At 46.9% G+C, this 27,309-nt stretch overlaps 1 protein-coding gene across 5 annotated transcripts in view; it reads left to right on the top strand.

Moving 5' to 3' along the window:
- The window catches only part of FAM168A (family with sequence similarity 168 member A), a 177,660-nt gene that overhangs the window by 131,679 nt on the left and 18,672 nt on the right, over positions 1 to 27,309 (top strand). For 3 of the 5 annotated variants that reach the window (XM_081002410.1, XM_081002412.1, XM_081002411.1), the window contains exons 4-5: positions 11,064 to 11,144; positions 21,875 to 22,000. In XM_081002410.1, coding sequence (XP_080858536.1) covers positions 11,064 to 11,144; positions 21,875 to 22,000 — 207 coding nt within the window. The remainder of the gene's footprint in view (positions 1 to 11,063; positions 11,145 to 21,874; positions 22,001 to 27,309) is intronic. The other 2 variants (XM_081002413.1, XM_081002414.1) reach the window with 1 other exon arrangement.

Consider the following 27,309-nt stretch of genomic DNA (forward strand, 5'->3'; position numbering starts at 1 on the left):
CTCCTTCAGATATACTGTGGTCTTCCTCTCCCTGATATTTGGGGATACGTTTCCTAGTTGCTTCCATATGCAAATATTCCCTCCTTTATTAAGAATGTCTTAAGATTAGAGAGTCCTCTTGCTAGTGCGCTTGGAGCATGTCAGGAGATCCACTAGTGCCGTCCAGGTTTACAGCTCAAATCACTGCCCTTCTGAACTTTGTATACTTTATAAAGTTGTTATTGTACTTCACCAAATCTTAACCTATTACAGTATTTGTAAGTATGGAGTCCAAATACTGAATTTGTCCATGGCAAGTCTGTGTTTATATGCAAGTTTTTTATATGTTGCGAGTGTGTGTAAGTCTTCAATCCAATCGTAGAAGGGAGCCGCATTTTTATTTTTCCGATTCATCAGTATCAGTCTTTTTGCTGTGGTTAGGGCAAATATTTTGATTCTGGAATGGGTTCAGTGAATGGTGAAAAACTGAGCTAGTGCTTGGGGGGGAGGAAAGCAAGATTTGTGGGTGTGGCCTTAAAAATTCAGGGGGGGGGCACCCATAATTTGATATGCTTTGTTTCCAAGTGTCATTTTGCTTGTGCAAATAGGCCTGCATATCAAGGGTCCTCTGTTGTGGTTTGTGTGTCTTCAGGTTGCGTTCTGTCTTCTATGTGTTGGAAGACTCAGGCCAAACAGTTGAGTTGCATGGCCAAAGTTCCCATTTAATTTAATATGTGGGTTTTGACTTCTGACCATTGAATCGTTCATGACTCTGTGAATAAATGCAGCTTAAAAGGAAATTCAGAAGCTGAAGAAATGGTTTTTTAAAACCCTCTAATTGCAGAAGTATGATTCACTATAATTTCTACTGTCCTCAGACATGTGCCTTGATGAAGATTTATGTAAAAATGACGCAGCCAGCATGTCGCCATAATTATTCCTTTATACCTCGCCGATTTACTGTTGCCTGTTTCTGAGAGAAACTGTATTATGGATTGCCAAATCATTCTGCTTGTAATTCTTCTTAAAGTGGCGTTTGTGCCCAAGTGGGCTGCTTTAGGCTGGAATCTTGGGCCATGTTAATATGAATTATTGTATTGTTGTTTTTTGTTTTATAAAATCAATATTACAAAAGGAACAATGAAAAGCAACCTATTTTTTAACCAGTAAATTCTTCTGTGGACTCCTTTTGAAGGAATGGGAATTGAAAAGGTGTTTTGTGTATTTCACTGGGGAGTTTCTGCTATTTTCCTTTTTTTTTTTTTTGTAACATTGCATTTGTGGAACTTGGCAGCTATCCATATTTTTGATGGTGCCATACAGTTGCATTTACCATACATTGCAAGGTGTGTGCTTCTATCCATGAATATCCTAAGTCAACCAGGTTCTGTACCAGTAAGAGATGCTTAACATGTATTTCCACTTCACAAGAGCTGCTCAAGGCTGCTAACATCCATAATAAAAGCAATGAAATCATTAAAGGGTTTAAAAGCATGAGTGAACTGCAGGCTGGGAAACAAACTAGTCAGTGGGAATCCAGGCAGAATAACTTCAGGTGACAGGTAGGCTGAACTACAGTAAAGAGAAGTCAGAGATATTTCGGGGCAGGATGTGTCATCCTCATAAACTGGTTTCCTTTGCTTTCCCCTCACTTTATTTGTGCTTTCGAAAACCACCTTCGGAATCCTTCAAGCGAAGACCCTACCTAATGTCATCTAGTTAAAAATCGAGCCTTTATCTGGTTAAATTCATATAAAGTTCGAGATTTTAAGGCCGATTTTTTATTTCTGACCTAAGCTTCAGTGTTTCCATCCATCCACCCACCCTCCAACTTTTACATGCAGCGACAGATTTTAACTTTTTGCTCAGCTTAGAGTGATTTAAAATCAGCTGCAGTAGGTCACAGTAGGTGTGTACCAAGGTGTTTGCTAATTCTTAAATGTCTGTTCTCTTTCTGTATTTTGAGTGAGTGGAGTTGAGCAAATTGGCAAATGGTCCCATTTCAACTCTGTTTAAAGCATGGGCAGGCAAACTAAGGCCTGGGGCCTGGTAGCTGGTAGCTAAAAAAGCCAATGCAATTCTGGGCTGCATCAATAGGAGTATAGCATCTAGATCAAGGGAAGTAATAGTGCCACTGTATTCTGCTCTGGTCAGACCTCACCTGGAGTACTGTGTCCAGTTCTGGGCACCGCAGTTCAAGAAGGACACTGACAAACTGGAACGTGTCCAGAGGAGGGAAACCAAAATGGTCAAAGGCCTGGAAACAATGCCTTATGAGGAACAGCTAAGGGAGCTGGGCATGTTTAGCCTGGAGAAGAGGAGGTTAAGGGGTGATATGATAGCCATGTTCAAAGATATAAAAGGATGTCACATAGAGGAGGGAGAAAGGTTGTTTTCTGCTGCTCCAGAGAAGCGGACACAGAGCAATGGATCCAAACTACAAGAAAGAAGATTCCACCTAAACATTAGGAAGAACTTCCTGACAGTAAGAGCTGTTCGACAGTGGAATTTGCTGCCAAGGAGTGTGGTGGAGTCTCCTTCTTTGGAGGTCTTTAAGCAGAGGCTTGACAACCATATGTCAGGAGTGCTCTGATGGTGTTTCCTGCTTGGCAGGGGGTTGGACTCGATGGCCCTTGTGGTCTCTTCCAACTCTATGATTCTATGATTCTAGGAGGATCTGGCCCAATTGCCTTCTAAATCCGGCCCACGGACAGTCCGGGAATCAGCATATTTTTACATGAGTAGAATGTGTCCTTTTATTTAAAATGCATCTCTGGGTTATGTGTGGGGTATAGGAATTCATTCATCCCCCCCCCCCCAAAAAAATACAGTCCGGCCCCGCACAAGATCTGCGGGACAGTGGACCGGCCCCTTGCTGAAAAAGTTTGCTGACCCCTGGAAAGGAATAACCTACAAAATGCCTCCAGGATTGCTCTCCTGTACTATTTCAGATATGTGGTTTATATACTTATGAATGTATTTGCTGTGTAGATTTATGAACATATGATTTATATATATATGAGACCTTAGAATTCCTGTAACAATTCCTTTGTGACTAAATTTTTGTTTTAATTAAAACTTTAAAATGAACAAATGCAAAACTAACAGTCATCTATCTATGTATGTTGGTATTTTAATACTTGTGACTTCTGTTATTTTAAACAAGGGCTTCCTACTATTCCAGCCCATGATATTAGACTTTACTTTTACCGGATTCTTCTGCAGACACAGCTGTGTAGCTTTGCCAGTCGAGATACTGTAAATTCCCCAGTTCCCCGAAGCATCATTTTGATTCTGGCCCAGGGACCCAGGAGAGAAGCATTAAGCCTTTTTAACACTCTAAAACTGGTTTTGCTAATATTCCATGCACGCTCCATCTGCTTTTGCCTTTGTCGAAAGCTAATGGATTTGAGAGCAATTTGCTCTGCTGGTATTAGTCCAGAACCGTCCAAAATAACATAGGGACCGTCTGAAGTTAATTAGGGTGCAGAAATTAAGCACCTAAAAGTGAAAGGTGAGATGGTCTTTTAAATCTTCCTCTATGAGGATATGACCACCCTGCTCTTGACGCACAGAGATGTTGTTTTATAATTGCAGAATTTGTCCACAGTTGTTTTGAGGAATATGCATGCTTCCCCTGCCAGATTGACAACAATTTGCGACTTCAGGGAGTGTGTGCTGGCTCCCACAGCCTGCCGTATGGCATGCTGCAATGCTAAATAGCAGTTGCCTGACATTTTCAGTGGAACAGGCTGTTATATTGCAATTGAGTTTCTTCTGAAGAAGAGGCATTGCAGACTACCAATGTGTTGTCTATATTTCATTTGTGGCGAGGATGGGGTCTGAATTCCAGGGCTCTACATTTTGACAAGCCTAGCTTCTGTTCTTTCCCCTTCCTGTGCTGGAGGGTTGCTCTGAACCGGGATGGAATTAGACGCAAGAGCAGTCAGCGCAGGGAACCCACTCGCAGTATGAACCCTTTTGCAGAATGTGTTAACACATCCCAAGGAGTCAAGACCTGTAGCAGCAGGTTACTTCCCCATGCTAAGGAGATGATGATGATGATGATGATTTATTATTTATACCCCGCCCATCTGGCTGGGTTTCTCCAGCCACTCTCGGCGGCTTCCAACACAATATTAAAATAAAGTAATGCATCAAACATTAAAAACTTCCCTAAACAGGGCTGCCTTCAGATGTCGTCTAAAAGTCTGGTAGTTTGACATCTGGTGGGAGGGTGTTCCACAGGGCAGGCGCCACCACCGAGAAGGCCCTCTGCCTGGTTCCCTGTAATCTCACTTCTCTCAGGGAGGAAACCGCCAGAAGGCCCTCGGCGCTGGACCTCAGCTGAACGATGGGGGTGGAGACGCTCCTTCAGATATACTGGGCCGAGGCTGTTTAGGGCTTTAAAAGTCAGCACCAACACTTTGAATTGTGCTCCGAAACGTACTGGGAGCCAATGTAGGTCTTTCAAGTCCGGTGTTATGTGGTCTCGGCGGCCGCTCCCAGTCACCAGTCTAGTTGCCGCATTCTGGATTAGTTGTAGTTTCCAGGTCACCTTCAAAGGTAGCCCCACGTAGAGCGCATTGCAGTAGTCCAAGTGGGAGATAACCAGAGCATGCACCACTCTGGCAAGATAGGGTCTCATCCTGCGTACCAGATGGAGCTGGGAGACAGCTGCCCTGGACACAGAATTAACCTGCGCCTCCGTGGACAGCTATGAGTCCAGAATGACTCCCAGACTGCGCACTTGGTCCTTCAGGGGCACAGTTACCCCATTCAGGGCCAGGGAGTCCCTCACACCTGCCCACCTCCTGTCCCCCCAAAACAGTACTTCTGTCTTGTCAGGATTCAACCTCAATTTGTTAGCCGCCATGCATCCTCCAACCGCCTCCAGACACTCACACAGGACCTTCACCGCCTTCACTGGTTCTGATTTGAAAGAGAGGTAGAGATAGATGTCGGTCCTCAGACTTGCCCAATCTCCTCTGCTTCAGGAGGCCTGTGCTCACACACAATCCTTGATTCCCTCCTAAGGCTAAGCTCGAAGCAGATTTTGCTACTGTATTGGCCCGAATATAAGCCACACCTCCCCCCCCCCAAGTCTGATGGTGAAAAGCTAAAGTGCGGCTTATGTTTGCCACCAGAAAAAAAGCAGCGCGGCCCCCCCCCCCCCCCCGAGAGCAGCCCGGGAGTGCGGGCAATGGCGTGCAGCCTGCCCGTCGCTCCTAAGCCTGAGAAGGGGGAAGGCCAACAGCAAAGTGAGGTGCCCCCCCCAGAAAGCAGTGTGGGGCAACAGCACCCGTCCGCGGCTCCCAAGCCTCCCCCAAGCCGCCAAATTCTAAAGGTCCATGAATAACCATAGTTTAGAGGTCCCAGGCCCTAAGGAAGCCAGACTATCCTCCACCAGGGCCAGGGCCTTTTCAGTGTTGGCTCCAACCTGGTGAAATGCTCTGTCCCATGAGACCAGGGCCCTTCAGGATTTAACCTTCCTTCGGGCCTGTAAGACAGAGCTATTCCGCCTGGCCTTTAATTTGAATTCAGCCTGATCTTTTATTTCCCTTCTTTTCTCTCCCCCTCCCCTTTTATGAAGATCACCCGCTCTGAGACCCCACAGCTAATTCTCCCCTGGCATCCTTGCTGGCCCAAGTAGGACCAATTCAGCCAGCTAGCGCTGGGGATTATCTAATGCTTATTTCCCCTAAATTGATTTTTGATTTTTGATTTTTATTGTTATTCATGTTTTTATACTGTATTTTATGCTGCTTTTATAATTAAGTGTTTTAAATTTGTTCATTTAAATTTTAAATTTGTTAGCCGCCCTGAGCCCGGTTTTTGAACCGAGAAGGGCGGGGTATAAATAAAAATGTATTATTATTATTATTATTATTATTATTATTATTAGGTATTTGTGGTTAGAAGAGAAGGCAGTTAGTGCTAACCAGGTTCATGTTGGTGTGCCGTAGTGAAACTGCTCTGAAGATGGCTTGCATCCCCAATGCTGGCTTTCAGGGTTGGCAGGGGACCACTGTCACAACTGCACTGGCGTACGGGTAGTAAAGTAGACCCCTGACTGTACAGGCATAGTTTCCACCGACAGAGAAAATGAAACAAAAAAAAAAAAAAGAGGGAAATGGTGTGGATCAAAGCTATGCAGGTCATCAATGTACAATCTCAGCAGTGCTGTCTGATGGTCCGTTTCCTTGCAGTCTCTGACTGATGGGAGTTCTTGGGCTGATTAGAATCAAAATGGGTTCAGGGGAGAAAAAGGAAGACTTAATGCGCTCATTATCTGCCTAGGCTTCAGAAACTGCTGCATTCTTTGCCTCTCCCTTTACACTTCCTTCAAAAGGATGGAGTCGTTTGCACACTTCTAATCCTTTCATGTTGAGCGAATCAACACAGATTTAACAGGTAGATGAAAGAGATAAACAAATATTATTTATAGCAGCCTTAAATTCCGGCTTGAAAGAGGGCTCCATCTTCAAAGGCTGACTCAATTAATGGGCAATCTTTCTGGATTCTGAGGTCTTGCCATTCACAGGGCTGTAGGGGAGCCGGCTGTGTGTGTGTGCATACATACAGAGGTTTAAATGTCTATAGAGGATAAAATCATAGAATTGTAAAGTTGGACCCCAAGGGTCATCTAGTCCAACCCCCTGCAATGCAGGAATCTCAGCTATAGCATCCATGACTAATGGCCACCCAACCTCTACTTAAAAACCTCCAATGAAGGAGAATCCACCACCTCCCGAGGGAGACTGCCCCACTGTTGAATGGCTCTTAATAATAATAATAATAATAATAATAATAATATTTCATTTATACCCCACCCTCCCCAGCCAGAGCCGGGCTCAGAGCATCTAACAATAGTAAAATTACAATAAAAACATAGGGGGGGGAGCCAATTCTGCATATTCCATTTCTGCATATTCCATAAGCTTTTGTATCCATTCTTCTTTTGCTGGGACTTCTTCTTCTTTCCATTTCCGAACACTGTCTACCCTGGCTGGCAGCAGTTCCCCAAGGTCTTAGGCTGAGAGAGGCTTTTCACATCACCTTCTTACCTACTCTTTTTATTAAAATAAATAAATGCTGGAGCTGATGAGGTCTGCACGTGAGCAAGGCACGTTCTCTAGCTTCACATCATTGTGCTGGGGAGTAGATTGTGTCGATTGTGTTGCACTTGAGCAAGAGACCCAGGTTCAGGCATCTGAGCTCACGGAGTTGTCTGCTGCCCTGTGCCGTGGGTCGGTCAGTTTCCTTTCTGACATAGATCTCGAAACAATAATGGGTGAACGGCCCCTGAGAACCAAAAAGCAAGACGAATGCAGGGGAAGAAGAATTGATTTCATGTCAGCATGGCTGGCTTTTCGCTTACCTATTTTTACAAAAGTAATTACACCCGATTCGCTACGTGCGATAGCATCTCTGGGTACCGTCTCCGCTTTTGTTTTGCTCCACATGTTGCAGTTGCCTGCATGTGACCCTGCCAGTTGTAAAGGGCCTGTCTGTGTATCTCCTGCGCCTTTCATTTGAAGCACACTAGCAAGCGCTAGCTGGACGCCAGAGATTGGTCAGCAGCAATTCACCCTGCTGTAACATGGTGGAGGGGGTTATTACCGTATTGTTTGCTCTATAGGACGCACCGGACCATAGGAGGGGGAAAACGGGGGGGGGGGGATTCTCCCCCTCTCTGCTCAGCGCCCCTTCAGCGAAGCGGCAGGAGAAACTGAGCCCCTTCCATTTCTCCTCCCGCTTCGCTGAAGGGGCGCTGCGCAGAGAGGGAAAACAGTGCAGCGCCTCTCCAGCGAAGCGAAGCCTGGAGAGCGAGAGGGGTCGGTGTGCACCGACCCCTCTCGCTCGCCAGGCTTCAGACGGCTACCCACAAGCCTTTGGAGCACAGCAGGAACTCCTGCTGCGCTCTGAAGGCTTGCGGATAGCTGCCTGAAGCCCCCGGAGCGCAGCGGGAGTTCCCTGCGCTCCGGGGGCTTCAGGCGGCTTCAGCGAAAGCAACGCAAAGCCTCCGGAGCGCGGGGGGAGCTCTCCCTCTGCGCTTCGGGGGCTTCGTGCTGCTATCGCTGAAGCCAAGGAGCCTGCATTCGTTCCATAGGACGCACACACATTTCCCCTTAATTTTTGGAGGGGGAAAAGTGTGTCCTATAGAGCGAAAAATACGGTATTTAACTTATTGCTTGCCTTTTGCCCTAAGATGCAGGGGTGGTTTACAACAACTTAAACCACCCAGTTCAACACAGTTTAAATCAGAGGTTGGCAAATTAAGGCCTGCGGGCCAGATGTGGCCCGCTGGGCTCGTTAATCCGGCCCACGAACCTTGCAGACCCTGCCGCCCGCTAGGTCAGTCCCCGTGCTAAACCGGCGAGGAGCCTGATTTCTGTGGCACGGCTTCTGATTGGCTGCTGAAGAGAAGGTAGCTGCGGCGAGAGTAGCGGTGGTGGGCGTTCCTTTCAGGAGGGGGATGCTTTGGGGAGAGGGTGGGTCTGCCCCCCTGCAAGGTCTGAGGGACAGTGGACCGTCGCCCTCCTGAAAAATTTGCTGACCCCTGGTTTAAATCAACCAACAATCACCAAAATAGGGTGCGTGTTAAAAAGACCCAATTCCCACATTGTTTGAAGCGGACCTCCATTGTTTGCCAGAGGCCCTCATTTGCAGAGTACAGTGATCTATTGGGTATATAAGAGGTGAGCCGATTTTTCATGGTCCCAAGCAGTCTAGGACTTTGGCCGTTCCAGCCGCAGCTCTCCTGTGGATTCGGCTTGCGGCAGTTTCAGCTGTTCCGCTTCTTCCCGGGCAGTTTCCACCCAGCCATATCGAGGGTAGCAAACCAGGTCCTAAGGCCCTGCGCGACTGAGCTTCACTTTCACTGGGACGTTGCGGTGGCGTCAGGGAAGGAGCCCTCGCAGGAAAAGCTCTCGCGCCACTGCGGTAACATCTAAAGGGCACTTTTGTTACGAAACGCTTCGAGGCAAGGAAGATGGATGTGATGTGTAGTAAAAAGACAGCAGCGAATTAGTCATCGCGGCAGTGCATTTGCCTTTCCTTCTTAAAAAAAAGAAGCAGCCAAAAGAACCGCCCACCAAATCCACAGTCAAGAGCCTTCGCATGAGAAGCCAAGTGCGCATTTCTTCCTTTGACTTGGCCGTGTCCTCATTAGAATTCTGTGTGCCGTTGCTGGTTCTATAAATAACACTCAAAAGAGACGTTTGATTGCCAGAATCCTGTACACCCCACAGCCTCCTCAGTGGCATGGGCTTTACATACTATTAGCGAATCGCTGGCATCTCCGGCATTAACTGCAACCATTTTTAATTAACCTGATTTAGTAGCAGAATTGCAACGCTGATGAAAATGAGAGGTTGGAACAAATAGTTATTTATTCCAGCACAGTGGTAATGACTGTTGAAATAGATGATTCTAATTAACTTCAAGGAGGAGCTTCATAAATTTATAAAGGGGAGGCAAAGATCCCAGACACGTCCCATAGCTACTCAGGATGCCCATGGAGTTGGGTAGAAGAGGGGTCACATCCTGCAAGAAATTCTGTGGGGCGGGTGAATGCTTTCCTAGTCATCCAGTGGCTGCATTTTAATAGGACTTGGGGTTTGTCTACTCACCTGAAAAGTGCATTGGTTATCAGGCAAGAAAAACTGCTGGCAGACTGGGCAGAGGGCTTTGAAAAGCATCGTCCGTCCCCCTACAATATGCACCTTTTGCTGCTTCCACCTTTCAGGGGAGCAGAATCAGGAGCTACACTAGTTCAGCATTGGGATTGAAAACATCTGGCTCAGTAAACTTTTTCAGCCGGGGGCCGGTCCAGTGTCCCTCAGACCTTGTGGGGGGCCAGACTATGGGTTTTTTGGGGGGGAGGGGCAAATGAAGGAATTCCTATGCCCCACAAATAACCCAGAGATGCATTTTAAATAAAAGCACACATTCAGCTTATGTGAAAACCCCAGGCAGGCCCCACAAATAACCCAGAGATGCATTTTAAATAAAAAGGCACATTCTACTCATGTAGAAACACACTGATTGCCGGACCGGCCGTGGGCCAGATTAAGAAGGCAATTGGGCCGGATCCGGCCCCCTTGCCTTATTAGTTTGCCTATCCATGATTCTGGCAATGGGGGGGCTGGTGATGGGGGGATGTTCTGGCAGCAGGAAGAAGAGTTCCTTGTAACTGCTTCTCCCCCCCCCCCCAGCCTCCAACATCCTTTGCCTCTTAGGGCTTTAGCAGCAGCAATAATAATAATAGTAATAATAATAATAATAATAATAATAATTTATTATTTGTACCCCGCCTATCTGCCTGGGTTTCCCCAGCCACTCTGGGCGGCTCCCAACAAGGATTAAAAATATATCAATGGTTGGGGTATGTAGTAAACTGGGGCAGGGACCCTGAAGAACATCGCCCCCCAGCATGGTTGAATACTATCAGCGGCACCTGGTTTTCTGGATTGCTTCGGGCCAAAACAAATTATATGTAAAGTGTATTATTGTTGTTTTCCTGTATCTGTTGGTGTTTTTTAAATCATGGTAAAGGTAAAGGGACCCCTGACTTTTTTGGGGGTGGGTGGGAATCATGATGAGGACCATGGTGTGTGTCTGTTTGTGAGGGGGCTAGAGAGGGAAGAAATGGGATAGTTAAAACTTCCCCCCTCTGCTCAGTGCTAATGAAAATCTCCTTTTCACAGCTGCTATTTCTCCCTAGGAGAAAACTTCACCAAACATTTTGATTTTGTTATCATGGACCACTTGTGAGAACTGTTAGGGTTGAAAAGATGTATACAGGTGTCATAATTTTTTTTAAAAAAATCCTCATTCTTTGCACATGGAATATTTTAGAAATCAGGGGTAATTGTCAGGTAAGGGGCTATTTGTATGTCTTTATGTTTACTTGCCTTTTGCAGAAATTAAGGAGGTGGTGCAGAATCTGAGTCCCTGGCTAGTTCTCCTGCTGACCTGTCATCCTTTTATTGCTTTTAATCACTGCATTCTCTCTCTCTTTGCACAGATATTTGCTGTTTGACTTTCCCCCAGCTAAAGTACCTCATCTCTCTTCTCAGGTTATCCTGCTGGATATCCCACGGCTGCCCCCACCTACAACCCAAATATGTACCCTACCACCAGCCCAGGCTATGCCCCAGGTAAACGGAGATTTCTATTTTTCTGTTAGCCACATTTGGCGGTATGCACTTCCTTGTTTGTAAGCCACATGTTGCGGCTCTTGTGTCTGTGTGTTTTTCATCAAATCTTTCATTCTCTCAGCACCATTAACAGACCTGCCATTATCAACATGTCTTTTTTTAACAAAATGTCAGGTGAGTTCTCAGTAAGAACTGCATGCACTATGTAGCTTAACCAAATATACATGGCAATCCTGCCTGGTTTCTTTGATCGCTGGTTGTCTGTACAGTCAAACCTCGGGTTACAGATGCTTCAGGTTGCGCGTTTTCGGGTTGCGCACCGCGCCGAACCCAGAAGTACCAGAACTTCCGGGTTCGGCGCATGCGCAGAAACGCTAAATCTCACTTTGCGCATGCGCAGAAGTGCTGAATTGCGACCTGTGCATGTGCAGAAACGGTGCTCGGGTTATGAACATGTCTCCTGCATGGATCACGTTCGCAACCCGAGCGTCCCCTGTATTCTGAAAATGGGCAGCAAAAATGTACAAATGCAATTGAGAGGTGTCATAATTTGGTGGTAGTTCAGTGTAGACCGCTAGATGGACCAATGGTTTGGGTCAGTACAAGGCAGCTGCCTTAGTTCCATGATATAGCTTCCCTTGAAGCAGGATTTGGGAGGGTCTACCCCCCCCCAAAAAAAAGAGTCTAAGAAAGGGTAAAGATTGGGAACCACTGATACTAAGCTTTAAATTACAGACGTCCAGAAATATGTTGTTGCCTGCATTATGCTTGCACATTCCATCATTCCTACAAGTGGCAAGACCTTACTGATAACTCAGGTGAACTGAATTACCGTATTTTTTGCTCTATAAGACTCACTTTTTCCCTCCTAAAAAGTAAGGGGAAATGTGTGTGCGTCTTATGGGGCGAATGCAGAATGCACAGCTTTCCCAGAAGCCAGAACAGCAAGAGGGATCGCTGCTTTCGCTGCGCAGCAATCCCTCTTGCTATTCTGGTTTCTGAGATTAAGAATATTTTTTTTCTTGTTTTCCTCCTCCAAAAACTAGGTGCGTCTTGTGGTCTGGTGCGTCTTATAGAGCGAAAAATACGGTACTCAAAATGGATTCTGATTTGAAGCTATATATAGTAACAATATTTTTTAGAAAAAACTTCACTTGGCTCATTTGCATATGAGAACTTTCTAAAAGGTGAGCGCCTTTCCTCCTACAAAGGTGCGTTTTAAAAGGGAGATTTTAACCTATATTTTCCTATATTTCTGTGCTTGCTGGAAAGAGATGCAAAGCAGGTTAAAGCAATTCATACAATATTGATCAAACAAACTTAATGTGAGCCTGACTGTCAGGAAAACTTGTACTAACCTTTTAGCCCAGGGGCCCAAAATGTGTGTGTCAGGAACTTTGCAGGCAGAATGAATGTTTGATAAAATTGCTTATATTTTAATAAAAGATGGGCAAAGAATCCTTCCACCTCCAGCAGCTCCTTTAATTAAAACCTAATAATGTATCTGTTCCTCTTTAGGTTTCTTGCTTTCTGTGGAGGGTTTTTTTTTGGGGGGGGGGGTATCTGCTTTGCGATTTCCATATAAGTGTACATTTAATTTCCACAGGGGCCAGTTCCTCCTAGATCCATTTCTATTAATAATACAGCGGATGATAATGCAGGTCATCCATTATATCAGCTTCCACCCAGAAGAGATGTTTGCTAAACTCCAACCACAAAATTGGCTGTGATTGGCTTGAGGTTTCCTTCTCTCTCCATTGCACGTGCTCCCCCCCTATTTGATACTGCATCAATAATAATAATATTATAATAAATTTTTATTTGTACCCCACCCTTCCTGTTTTAGGGCAGCTAACAGCAAATATAAAACATTGATTAAAATGTGACTTAAAAACAGCATAAAACAGCATAAAATGCAATATAAAATGCAGCATCATATCAATAAAATTCTAAATTCAGGGCTCATGGGGAGGGACACCCCAGTCAGTAGACATCAAATGATCACCAGGGCTAACTGGCCAAGTTGGTCCTACTAGGGTCAACAAGACCAGGGAAGAATTTAAATGTGGGGTCCCAGAAGGGTTTCTTCATAGAAGAGGAAAGTGGGAAAGGGAATAGAGGATCAGGCTAATTCAAATTGAAGGCCAGGTGGAATAGCTCTGTCTTACAGGCCCTGTGGAAGGAAATCAAGTCCTGCAGGGCCCTAGTCTCGTGGGGCAGAGCATTCCACCAGGTCGGAGCCGTCACTGAAAAGGCCCTGGTCCTGGTGGAAGATAGTCTGGCTTCCTTAGGGCCCGGGACCTTTAAGCTGTTATTACTCATGGACCTTCGGGTCCTCTGTGGGACATACCAGGAGAGGCGGTCCCGTAAGTAGGAGGGTCCTAGGCTGCATAGGGCTTTAAAGGTCAAAACCAGCACCTTGAACCTGACCCTGTACTCCACCGGGAGCCAGCGTAGCTGGTAGAGCACTGGGTGAACATGCGCACATAGCAGGGACCCTTTGAGGAGCCTCGCTGCTGCATTCTGCACCCTCTGGAGTTTGTGGGTCAGCTTCAAGGGCAGCCCTGCGTAGAGCGAGTTACAGTAGTCAAGCCTGGAGGTGACTGTCGCATGGATCACTGTGACCAGGTCGGGGCGGGAAAGGTAAGGGACCAACTGATCCCAACTGATGATGGTTTTGAAGGGACGCGGGTGGTGCTGTGGGTTAAACCACAGAGCCTAGGACTTGCCGATCAGAAGGTCGGCGGTTCGAATCCCTGCGACAGGGTGAGCTCCCATTGCTCGGTCCCTGCTCCTGCCAACCTAGCAGTTCAAAAGCACGTCAAAGTGCAAGTAGATAAATAGGTACCGCTCCGGTGGGAAGGTAAACGGCGTTTCCGTGCGCAGCTCTGGTTCACCAGAAGCGGCTTAGTCATGCTGGCCACATGACCCAGAAGCTGTACGCCGGCTCCATCAGCCAGTAAAGCGAGATGAGCGCCGCAACCCCAGAGTCGGTCACGACTGGACCTAATGGTCAGGAGTCCTTTACCTTTTTTTTACTTTCAATGGCCCTGAGACTTTTGGCTTGCTGCTGCCCTTCCTCAGGTAAGAGCAGGACCAGCACAAGTCAAGTAGTCTCCATAGTGCTTACAGGAGCATCTTCCAGGCTTGTTGGCTTCCTGCATTTCTGATACAGTCTTCAGTCTGCAAACCATGCTGGTATTTTATTTTATTTTTCTACCAGCGTTGTAAGATTTTTCTTTTCTTTTGAGACAGGCACTTGGGGCCAGGATTAAGCTTTTAATTGGGGGTGAGGATTTGTGACATGTTATGCTTAGTGTGATGTTTATATATTTGTATTGCACCCGAAGCCCCAAGGAAGGAATATACCCAAAGTTGAAATAAATTGGCTCATTTGAACTTTTGTCAACTCGTTCCTTAGGGCTTGGGGAGGAACATGCTTGTCTAGAGTTAACACATTAAAAATACCTTTGCTTAGTCCTGGTTTGACTCCCTGGTGAGCAGTTCCATCTGTGATGGATGTGGAGCTTCCACAATTGAGTGCGATTTACCTGAAATCGGTGGTTTACTAGAATCTCGAAGGCCCCTTGATACTTCTTTAGAGGCATTCGTTAACTTTATTTATTAATTGGTTATGTTTATATGCCACCTTTTCTCGAAGGAGCTCAAGGTGGCATACATGGTCCTGCCCCCTCATTTAATCCCCTCAACAACCCTGTTAGGTAGGATAGGCTGAGAGGCAGTGACTGGCCCGAGGTCATCCAGCTAGCTTCATGGCCGAGTGGCAATTTGAACCCTGGTCTCTCCCAGCTCCAAATCTGACACTCTAACCCAGCGGTTCTCAACCTGTGGGTCCCCAGATGTTGTTGGACTACAACTCCCATCATCCCTAGCTCAGGGATGATGGGAGTTGTAGTCCAACAACATCTGTAGACCCACAGATTGAGAACCGCTGCTCTAACCACTACACTACATTGTCTCTGAATTTACTGAATTTTTAAAAATATATAGCTGCCCCATAACACAGGATCTCTGGGAAGCACCTGAGCCTCTAGACCAGGGTGGGAAACCTGTGGCTCTCCTGATGATGTTGAAGTGTGGTTCCTTGATGCCATACCATCCTAGCTGGGGCTGATGGGAGTGTGTGATGGTGTTTGTCTGTTCCACCAGTATTTCTTGCTAAAACTGGGCTGCCAGTTGTCTTGTGGCTATTCGTCTCCACCTTTCAAACTAGCCATTAGCTCAACTGCTGTGATGTCCTGGAATGTTACTTCTTGCGGCTAAGAGGAAATTATGAGAAACGAGGGCAGTGGAAGAGCAGTTTGTCTGGAGAAAACCTTCACCTGGGGTTTAGGGGGATGGCGTTGCAGGTTTTGGACAGACAAAGGATCTTTGAATATGGGGAAACTATAGTGAGGTGGGGGGAAATGGTATTTGAGTGTGGGTGGCTGAATTTCATATATTGATTTTTAACTAGCCAGCCAAATATTTGACTGCAGGTCTCTAGAGGTGTATATCTATATTCTATTCTCCTTGCTGTGTATAAACAAAGGCAGTTGCCTTAACACAGGACTATTTAAAGAAAGCCATGCATGAAATAACTTCTTCCCCAACTGTTCTACATTTCAGACTTTTTGCTCTATTGGATTTCAGCTAAGTAGTATTTTATTGGTGTCTCGGGCTTGTTCAGTTTTGGCAAGTGATTCACTCGAAGGTCAGGCAGGACTTTATTTCCTTGAAGGAGCCGTTGTGATGTTGAGATGCTCAAAGCCTTTGCAAGAGATCTAGCTGCCATTTTGCTAGACTGGCCCCTGTGTTATATCCTGCATTGGGAATACTGGGATTGGAGAACTCACTCCAGAGTTTGTGTGGCTATCAGGGAGAAGTTGGGAATGGATGAGTGGAGGCATCAAAAATGAGTTGGTGGGCTAGGCACCAGGATTTGGGGGGCAGGGATGGAAGCAAAAGAGAAGGACTGTTGAATGGGAGATGTTACGAGGCAATGATGTGTGTGGCTTCAAGTAGTCTTCCCCCCACCCTGACAGCCTCCAATTCCCACCAGCCCCAGCCAGCATGGTCAGCGCTCAGGGATGATGGGAGTTGTAATCCAAAAGAACCTGGAGCAGGGCACCACGCTGAAGAAGGTTGACCAAGAGCAGGGATGGGTAACCTGCGGCCCACCATGTGTTTATTTATCTGTTAAATTTATACATCGCCCTGCATCCAAAGATCTCAGGGCGGTTCACGGAATAAAATACAAAATAAAAATGTTGTTGGACTACAACTCCCATCATCCCTAGCCACTCTGATAGGAGCTGGAATCTGGCAGCGTCCGGAGGGCCACAGGTCCCATCATCCCTGGCTAAGGGGACAAAGGGGTTGGCCAGAGAGGAGGGACTGTTTAGGAGGGAATAATTTGGCCACTGTGGTGAGCCCTGCAAAGTGAAGATGAAGATGTTACCTTCTCGCCTGAAGTTACTGTAAAGGCCAGTGGGAGTGAGGGTATTCTTCCTCGGAGGGAGACCCTTCGCACTTAGCTTTGTGGCAAATTTCAGGGGCACCGTGGTGGAGAGAGGCTCTTGCTGGGGAGCCTCACTCTGCCAGGAACCTGCTTCACAGCAAGATCTGTTAATGCGGCCCATTCTATCAAAAGGGGCTATTTTCTCCTGCATGTCTGAATGTGCAGTCATGCTAGCAGTTGGCTGCTGGAAAGTGCTAGGAATTCAGACAAGTAAGTAAATGAAACTCGGCCACTTTCTGCTATGCTATACTCTGCGGCTGCATTTCCTATACTCTTAATGTTTCCCTTCCCTGCTTGATGCAAACTACTAAAAGTAAAGGTACCCCTGACCAGTAGGTCCAGTCATGGCCGACTCTGGGGTTGCGGCGCTCATCTCGCTTTATTGGCCGAGGGAGCCGGCGTACAGCTTCCGGATCATGTGGCCAGCATGACTAAGCCTCTTCTGGCAAACCAGAGCAGCACACGGAAACGCTGTTTACCTTCCCGCTGGAGCAGTAACTATTTATCTACTTGCACTTTTTGGGGTGCTTTCGAACTGCTAGGTTGGCAGGAGCAGGGACCGAGCAACGGGAGCTCACCCCGTCACGGGGATTCGAACCACCGTCCTTCTGATCAGCAAGCCCTAGGCTCTGTGGTTTAACCCACAGCACCAGCCTTGCAATGCGAACTACTACCTTCCCCTAAAAGAAGCACCTTCTCTGGACCTTCTCCAGGTACCCCCCCCACCTTCTGAAATCAGGTGGTATGGGATAGGGCCTTCTCTCTGGTGGCCCCTTCCCATTTGTGAAATACCCTCCGTGGAGAGCCTATGAGATTCACTTTAATGACAGAGTGCGAGGTTGAAACATCTTTTTTTAAAATGTGCTGAGCATTTGATGGATCATTTGTTTTATTACTACTCTTCTCAGTTTCAAGGTAGGATTTAACGGGTGGGGCAGAATTTTATTTTTGATGTTTCATTCATTTTTATTCTTTGCAAGCCATGCAAAGAAACCCCACAAAGCTGGAAGGAAATAGAAAAAGTAGAATGAAATGCAATGAATATTTCTGATGACTGCTGTTCACAAAGGGCAGCTTCACACATGCACGTTTGTTGCCCGATCGCTGCAAAAGCAAGCGATAACTTCCATTTGCGAACGGGCAATCCCAGTAGATATACGTAGGAGACGCATAGGATTTACACGTCGCCTCAGATGCCATCCTTTCCAGCGGGCTCAGCTGAGCAGCCAGTCATGAAATGATGGGCATGCAAACTGCATGATCAAACCACAGTCCTGAAGCAAGAGCTCAAGGTTTTGCCCCTCGCGTTCTTCAGTGTATGGGAGGTCGTTTTGCCGATAATAGCTGGCTGAAAACAAGGCTGGGAGGGCATTGGAGTCTTTGCTTTGTGCATGAAAGGACAGCACAGCCAGTCAGAAAATTGAAAACAAAACACGCACACACCCTAGTGGATGAATACACCAGTGCTTGAATTGCACTCCAGGGAAGCCTACAGCCAAGGAGAACATTATATGCAATGGCAACAAAAAGGTGGCATTTGCACAAGCAACATCCTGACCACAATCACAATACTGATGGATGCGCTTTCAGCGAGAAGGGTTGCATTTCCCAGACACCCTGTGCTGGGAAAATGCCACTGTGATCCACGCGACGGTCACCTCCAGACTGGATTATTGTAACTCGCTCTACGTGGGGCTGCCCTTGAGACTGACCCAGAAACTCCAGCGGGTGCAGAATGCCGCGGCGAGACTCCTTATGGGGTCTTCGCTGCGAGATCACATTCATCCGGTACTATACCAGCTGCACTGGCTCCCGGTGGAGTACAGGATCAGGTTTAAGGTGCTGGTTTTAACCTTTAAAGCCCTATACGGCCTAGGACCCTCGTACCTACGGGACCGCCTCTCCTGGTATGCCCCACAGAGGAACCTACGGTCTGCAAATAAAAACATCCTGAAGGTCCCAGGCCTCAGAGAGGTTAGGCTGGCCTCAACTAGAGCCAGGGCTTTCTCGGCTGCGGCTCCAATCTGGTGGAACGCTCTGTCACAAGAGACTAGGGCCCTGCGGGACCTGACATCTTTCCGCAAGGCCTGCAAGACAGAGTTGTTCCACCAGGCCTTTGGTCAGGGCCCAGCCTGACTCCCTCCTCTGGCAGCCTGCACAGAACTTTGCTTAACGGTTGCCATTAATTTGATTTTAATTAATTTTTATAATGAAATGTTTTAGAATGTTGGATTATTTGATTGTTTGATTATTTGATTGTTGTTAGCCGCCCTGAGCCTGGCTTTGGCTGGGGAGGGTGGGATATAAATAAAATTTATTATTATTATTATATTATTATACCCCTCCGTAGGCACATCGCTCAGGAGCAGCATCTGAGCTAAGTTCACGTTCACTGCAAAACACTAACGTTTCAGAAAGGCGCTCAGTTATTAGCCTGTTTCAAGATTCTCAGAAGCCAGAGCCATACCTTTCCCCCACTATATTTTCCCCTCCGTCTGTGTGCAAGCACGGCCTTGAGAAGAGCTCAAAAAGCTTTGCCGACAATAGAGATCAAACCTGTGAAAAGCCAGCTTTCACTTACGTCTGCCTCAGTGAACGAAGGAGCGCTCCCTTCCACGTCTTGTGAGCCCACCTTCTCAGAGCTGCCCGCCTTGTCTCTAACCTCCTGTTTCTCGCACCCCTGTTGCATCTCCCCACCGGCACAAAACTGCCCATAGTGAAAAGCGCAGACCATTAGCGAATCCACTACTGTTGGGGAACACAGCAGGGTGGGAGGAGGTATGTAGAAATAAGTAGGGCATTTTCCCAGAATCGCACTGTCCATTATGGCTTCAAAGGGGATGGACGCGCCATCGTTCAAGTAGCAGTTTAGAAAGATAGGAGAAGAGAGGCAATGAGAAGGATCGGGGGGCGGGGGCGTTGCTGAACATCGCTTTACGGGTGCTGCTTGGTTGTTTCTGTAAAATGGCTACTGTATTTTTCGCTCTATAAGACGCAATTTCCCCCTCCTAAAAAGTAAGGGGGAATGTGTGTGCGTCTTATGGAGCGAATGCAGGCGGGAGGTTCTGCTCAGCGCTCCCTTTAAAGAGCCGTGTGGAGCTCTTGGGGGCTTTTCCCTGAGGAGGGAGAAGGGTTGGCACATACTCTGCACGCTCTTTAAAGGGAGCGCGGCTCTTGGGGGAGCTTTAGCCGGGCGCAGCCTCTCCCATAAGCCTCTCTCATAAGCCAGGACAGCCAGTGGGATTGCTGCGCTGCGATCCCGCTGGCTGTCCTGGCTTCTTGCTTAGCCACGCGCAGCCTCTCCCGGGCAAGGGGAGCCTTCATCCCGCTGCCCAGGAGAGGCTGCGCACAGCTATCCCATAAGCCAGGACAGCCTGGCTTCTGGGATTCAGATTTTTTCCCCCTTGTTTTCCTCTTCCAAAAACTAGGTATGTCTTATGGTCTGGTGCGTCTTATAGAGCGAAAAATATGGTGCTTCGCTGTTGCGTTATTCACCCATTTCCGACCATGACATTGATAAATATTCTTATGCCGAGTATGAAGTTTCCTTTTGCAAAATCATACCATTGGCCCATCTATGCTTCAAGCCAGAAGTGGACCACATTTCCCCCCCCTGTTGGTGAGGGGTGGGGACACACATAGTAGGAGGGGCCAGACTGGAGTCAAAAGTGGATGAGGCATCTCTTTTTCTTTCTGCCCCCTCTGTCTCCTCTTCCTCCTCTCTTTCTGCTCTCCTTCCTCCCTTCCACTACCACCTTCCCCCACATTGCCACCCTCGTGAGATTGGGCCAAGGGCGGCCTGTATATGTTGTAAACAAAAATCTGCCCTTTTCCCTTATGGGGTATCCAAGAACCCATATAGAGTCCTTACATAGGTTCCCTATTGGTAGGAGAAAATAACAGAGGCCAACCAGAGAATATTGAGAAGCAAAGCAGCTAGTAAGCCTGATCTTTATTGATCTGCTGCAACAGGGTCATCACTCACCACACACAGGAGGGAGGAGGAACCCAGAACAATGGTGCACAAGCCCTTATATAGACTTTTGAAATTGCCCACCCTGGAGCCCAAGACCACCCCCAAAAACATCATACATACATCACAGAAGGGTTGTAGCTCAAGACCACCACCCCTAGATACATTATACCTACATCACAGAAAGGGCGGTCTACAGCAGAAATCTGAGTGCTTTGTCTGCCAGGTTACCTTTTTAATGGTCACTTGATTGGATTGCCTGGGGAGCCTGGCCAGTCTTGTGTAATGATAAATACTTAGTTCCTGAGTCAGGTCACAGGCTCCCACCCTATTCATATCTTAAATGTGCCCTTAAGACAGGATTTGTGAAGGAAAAGGCAATGGGGAGTCTTTTCCATTTTCCTTTGACCTTGCAGAGAAAACATTTGGTCAGTTTGGGAATCAAAAATGGCTTCAGGTCGGTCTTCCTGTGCTGATCTATGTACGTGCTTGGTTGGTACACTTATGAACATTTAACATATATCTAAGACCTCGAAATTCCTATCACATATATCCCGGGGACCACAGGTTGCTCACCTGTGCTTTCAGCGGAGATGCCAGCACCCAAAACTGGCACCATCACGCCGTAGGCCTTGCTGCTTCTCCTTCTCTGTGTTCCCAGTGGCTGCAGGAGAGGCGATGGATGGGCCCCCTCCATGTCAGGATAGGAATTCTCGTGATGGATAGAAGCGGAGAAAAAGAGAGCGAGAGAAGTGGGGGGCTGCAAGTGCGGAGGAGAAGAATAGCGTGAAGGTGGGCGAGGAAGTAACTCACCTGCCCAACCATCTCTTCCTTTTCTCAGTGTCCACTTTTGCAAAATATTCTGTATCTCCCTCCTCCCACCACAGGCAATTAGGCAATTTGAGCCAGCAAAATACCCCCTGCGTCCCAGTTTCAGATCCCCACTTCCTAGACAGCCCCAAATCAGCCGCAACCTTTAATTGATGCCCCAGGCAACTGCTTATAACAATCACCTGCTGTGTAAGATAAAATAATTTCGAACCAATCTCTCAGAACAGGTTTGGCTGTCCCTTTATATGCCTTATGTCGCCGCAGCGAAGGGGATGGCTGAACTTCACGAAAAAGTGGTTTTGGGGTTTCGTTTTTTTTACAATGGATGCTTGCGCCTTCATCATTGTGTTTGCCCCCTCGCTGTTTGTCCCATTTGTAACATCTTCTCTTCTGTCTTCACTCAAGCGACACTTCTGATGAAACAGGCCTGGCCTCAGACATCATCCTCTTGTGCCACTGAGGGTACCTTTCACCTCCCAGTGGACACTGGGACCGAGAACAGAACTTACCAAGCTTCATCAGCAGCATTCAGTAAATAGAACTTTATACTTCTGGGGATTTTTTTTCCTGGTGTTTTTCTTTCTCTCTTTCTCTCTCTGTGTGTATGTCTGTGTTTCTTTCTTGATTTGGGAGGGGGTTGTATTGCCTGCTTTGCATTTATTATTTCTATTATTATCATTATTATTATTATCGTCATTATTATTATTTTTGCAATTAGAGTTGCCAGGTCAAGAGCAGTTTTCAGGGCTCAAGCCTGAGACCTAGCAAGGGCTCCCAGGTCACAGCATGCTACAATCAGAAAACACATTACAGTGGTACCTCGGGTTATGAACTTAATTTGTTCCGGAGGTCCCTTCTTAACCTGAAACTGTTCTTAACCTGAAGCACCACTTTAGCTAATGGGGCCTCCCACTGCCGTCGGGCGATTTCTATTCTCATCCTGGGGCAAAGTTCTTAACTCGAGGGACTATTTCTGGGTTAGCGGAGTCTTTAAACTGAAGTGTTTGTAACCCGGGGTACCACTGTACAGTTATCAAGCCACCTCCTCCCATTTTGGAGACAGAAAACCGGTTTGGTTTGGTTTTTTAATAGTTTTTATTAAGGATTTTCAGGTGTGTGTGCTTTTAGATTGTTTTTTAGATTGGAAGTCAGTTGTTGTAAAAACTCCTTGCGCTGTTTTACAGAATACTTTTTGCCTTTGGCAAGTCACCAAGAAGGGTAATGATGAACAGCCTCTGAGGGTCTGTGGGCCCTCACAGTCTCAGCTATGTGCATAAAAACAGAAATTTCATTCACTTTGAGGGGCCATAAGGGGTGAGTGGAGCCCGGCACATTAAGGCCGAGAGGGGGCAGTCCTCACGTTGCTGGACTCCAGCTTCCATCTGTCACAGCCATTGTTAGGTTAGTTGAATAATTTCTGGGAGTCCACAGGTTCCCCACCACTACATAAAGCCTTCATTACCACTGTGCAGAAGAGAGCCCAGGACACAACAACTTTTGCAAGTGCTTCAGGGCTTAGCTAATGTAGCCCAGGCTGTGTAATAAACATAAATCTGCCCTTATTCCCTTATGGGGGACACAAGAGCCCTTATAGAGTCCTTTGCAGGTTCTCCATCGGTAGGAGAAAATAACAGAGGCCTGCCAGAGATTATTGAGAAGCAAAGCAGCTCATAAGCCTGATCTTTATTGAACTGTTGCAACAGGGTGTCCCCTTCACACTCAGGAGGAGGAAGACCCCGAACCAAGGTGTATCCGCCCTTATATAGACATTTTTAATTGTCCGCCTTGGAGTCCAAGACCACCCCCAGAAACACCATACATACATCACAGAAGGGGTGTAGCCCAAGACCACCACCCCAGATACATCATACCTACATCACAGAAGAGGTGGTCTACAACAGAAATCTGAGTGTGTTGTTTATCTCCTGTGTGGCAAGTTACCTGTTAATGGTTACTTGATTGGATACCCTGGGGAGCCTGGCCAGTCTTTTGTAATGACAAATACTTAGTTCCTGAGTCAGGTCACAGGCTCACCCTATTCATACACAGACATACCCTTAAGACAGGATTTGGGAACAAAAAAACAATGGGGAGGCTCCTCCACCTCCTCCCTCCTTGCAGAGAAAACATTTGGTCAGTTTGGGTGTCAAAATGGTTTCAGGGCGGTCCTCCAGTGCTGCTCCAGACATGTGGTCCACACATCTATGTATCGGCTTGGTTGGTACATTTATGAACTCCATATATACATATATATATATATATGAGATCTTATTGTTTTTAATTCAGCTGCTCAACCCACCCAAAGATTTGCTGTATCATTTTGTACCGGCTGAAGTTCTCTTAAATAGTTTGTCGTCTTTGGGTTGGTAGCTGCATACACATAGAGATTTTGGCTCGTTCCCAGAGATTTGTAGGGTAGAAGGCACACAGTGCCTCTGTGGCAAGACTCATCTCGGTAGCTTGTAGTTTTATCTGCTTTTCTGTAAGCCTGTGCAGTGCACTGTCATTTTGAAAACGGACGTGCTTGCACTCCCTCTGGGTTTTTAAGCTGTGGGTTGACGGTGGTCCAAGCGAGGTGTGCTTCTGTTCCTCTGGGGAGTTGCGTCCGTGTGTCTGTTGGTCATGGTTATTTGGTACAGTGCAGAGGAGGATGTTTCTGGGAGTTCTGGTCTGAGAGATTTGTGAGATTCTGGCTTTAAACTGGAAGGCAGCTTTCAGTTGATGTAGAAAAATTGGGGTTTGGCTTTTGCTGCCCACCTCCCCAAGGGACTGAGTCCCCTAAGTCCATGATCGGTCAGAGATGAATGGATGGAAGCGGGATCCAGAGAAAAGCAAAAGCCAATCTTTATTTTTCCGTTGCAAGAGAGCTGCCTCCCCTCCTTGCAAGAGAGACCAAGAACAAAGTGTGCAGGAACCTTTAAAGACTTTGAATTTGCCCAACCCCTTAGCCAGAGACCACCCAAAAAGCACCCAGCATACATCACAGAAGGAGGTGGTCTCCTTTGAGAGTGTTGCTTCTCTCCTGTCTGTAAAGGCAAAGGGACCCCTGAGCATTAGGTCCAGTCGTGGCCGACTCTGGGGTTGCAGCACTCATCTCGCTTTATTGGCCGAGGGAGCCGGCGTACAGCTTCTGGGTCATGTGCCCAGCATGACTAAGCCGCTTCTGGCAAACCAGAGCAGCGTACGGAAATGCTGTTTACCTTACCGCCGGAGCGGGACCTATTTATCTACTTATCTACTTGCACTCTGAGGTGCTTTCGAACTGCTAGGTTGGCAGGAGCAGGGACCACCCTGTCGCGGGGATTCGAACCGCCGACCTTCTGATTGGCAAGTCCTAGGCTCTGTGGTTTAACCCACAGCGCCACCCGCGTCCCTCAGTCTGTCAAGGTACCTGATTGCATTAACTGTGCAGCCTGGCCATTCATTTGAGAAGGTAAATACTTTGGTTCCAGAATCCCTTATTTACAAACTTACACTTATTGATAGACTGCTTAGCTTAAGAGAAACTTGCCAGGCTGGATTTGGCCCCTACATTCCAGGCAGTTTATTAACTGGATTTGCAAGTGAAAAGACAACTGGAAAGCTTTCCCCATCTCCTTCCTCCTCTTGCAGAAGAATATTTGAGGTCATTTTGGGAGAGTCAAAATGGCTTCAGGATTGTTCTGTTTCTGTGTCTGCGGTGTGAGGGCAACCCAAATTTTTACAACACAGTATTGCTGTGATTCAGACCCCAGAATGGTTTGCCTGTGGCGAGATCCATGTGGCGCTCAGTCCTGTGAAGAATGCAACATGGATTCTGTTTTGCAGGCGTTGCACGTTCAGTTTAGGGTTGCCAGACGATAGTGGTCTTGGAGCTAGATTGATGTTCTTCTTCTTCTTCTTCTTCTTCTTCTTCTGTGATCACAGATTGTCTTCCATAAACACGGTTTTAACAATGAGTACGTAAGTGACTGTGGAGGCCAGTTCTGGATCCACATGTCCTTCCACAGTGGGGACATTGGTTTCCGGGCGGGAGTTGATCATGATGTGGATTTGCCAAGCGTGCCTTCCTCTTTGCACATTTCTCCCTTGCATCCTGAGTTTGAGTGTCTTCAAAGCCCATGACACCTTTGGAAAAGGCTGTTCTCCAATTGGAGCGCCCGCAGGCCAGTGTTTCCCAATTGTTGGTGTTTATACTACATTTTTTTATTACCAACCTGATAAGCCTAAACTGGCTCCCATCCAGATAGCTTTTTAGCTATGCTTGGATATTTGGTTGACAAATGCAACCTTAAGCGGTCTTTCTCCCGCACCCACCCCTAAAAACCCATTGTTTGCTAATTATCCTCTACGAGGCAACCTTCCTGCGGTTTTGTGTTGACGTCCCAGATTGCTCTTTTCAGGCAAGGTTGCCGCTTTCTATTTTTCTGCATGTTTGCAAAGAGCAAGTCCTTGCTCTGTTTTTAATAGGAGCCGAGCAGATGCAAGGCTTCTGTCAATAATGCAAATGGGCCTGTAGAGAGAGCAGAGGTGCATACAAAGCTATCAGAGAAATCTCTGCTAGGCTAAGGTGACCTTTGGTGATACAGGACAGCCTAGTCTCTGCAAGGAGTTCAGAGATCTCCCTTCCCTACTTGCTCAGCTTGCTTTGAATTCTCCCCTGCCACTTTGACCCTGTTCAGCAGGTGTGGCTGCTTAAAGCCGAGTCCTTTGTCTAAAAGGAGCTCCTGTTAATTTCAGATGTGAAGGAGGGAATAAGGTGCTGTGTGTTTGCTTTGCTTACAGGCTAAGGCAGACCAATTAATGACTCTGCTTGCAGCCTCCTCCTGCCAAGTCTGTGTGCCTGGAAACATAAGTGTTGGAAGGGTGCCTGTTTTTAATCACGCAGAGTCTGCCGCCGACAAAACCCGAGTCCTCAAATAATAACATTGGGTGGCATGCATGTTGTACCTGGAAGAAAACATCATGTCAGATGCCTCTGCTAGCTGGCCTGCGCTCACATGCCCCAGACCACCTGGAGCAGCCCTTGCAATATTTATTTATTTAGAAAACCCCCCCTCCCCTCCAGTGCATTTGCTTCCATCAGTGCAGAGTGCAATAATAAAAAACGACAAAAGAAATAAACCAGCGCTGTGAAAATGGAAGCAGTGGAACAATGTGCCTTCTCTCTCCTTGTGGTCTGCATTGCATGGGTTGAAATTATGAATGGGGGTGGTGGTTGGTGAATGTGTGTGGTTTGAACGGCCTCGGTCCAGTAGACCTGTAGGAGCATATCTACCCCCATTGTTCTGCCCGGACACTGAGGTCCAGCGCTGAGGGCCTTCTGGCAGTTCCCTTGCTGCGAGAAACCAATTTACAGGGAACCAGGCAGAGGGTCTTCTCGGTAGTGGCACCCACCCTGTGGAATGCCCTCCCACCAGATGTCAAAGAGGAAAACAGCTACCAGACTTTTAGAAGACACCTGAAGGCAGCCCTGTTTAGGGAAGCTTTTAATGTTTAATAGACTATTGTATTTTAATATTATGTTGGAAGCCGCCAGAGTGGCTGGGAAAACCCAGCCAGATGGGCAGGGTATAAATAATAAATTGCTATTATTATTTTTTATTATTTGAAATTCAGAATACGGTAGCCTACATCTTGATTTGGTTTCATTGCGGAATAAGTGGAATGAAAGAGAATCGTTAACTTCTAGCAAGTTTGAGGACTCACCTCTCTCCTCATCCTGGGATTCCAGTAGGTTGGCAAATACCTGTCCCAGGAATGTGACTGAAGAGTGGTGTGGAAATACTTACGATAAATAAAATAGCAGGAATGGTAGTTCGGCAATATCTGGGCCAAAGGTTCCCCCCATTTTTGTGGGA

Source organism: Podarcis pityusensis (assembly GCF_964106645.2).
Source record: "Podarcis pityusensis genome assembly, chromosome: 4".
Taxonomy (NCBI): domain Eukaryota; kingdom Metazoa; phylum Chordata; class Lepidosauria; order Squamata; family Lacertidae; genus Podarcis; species Podarcis pityusensis.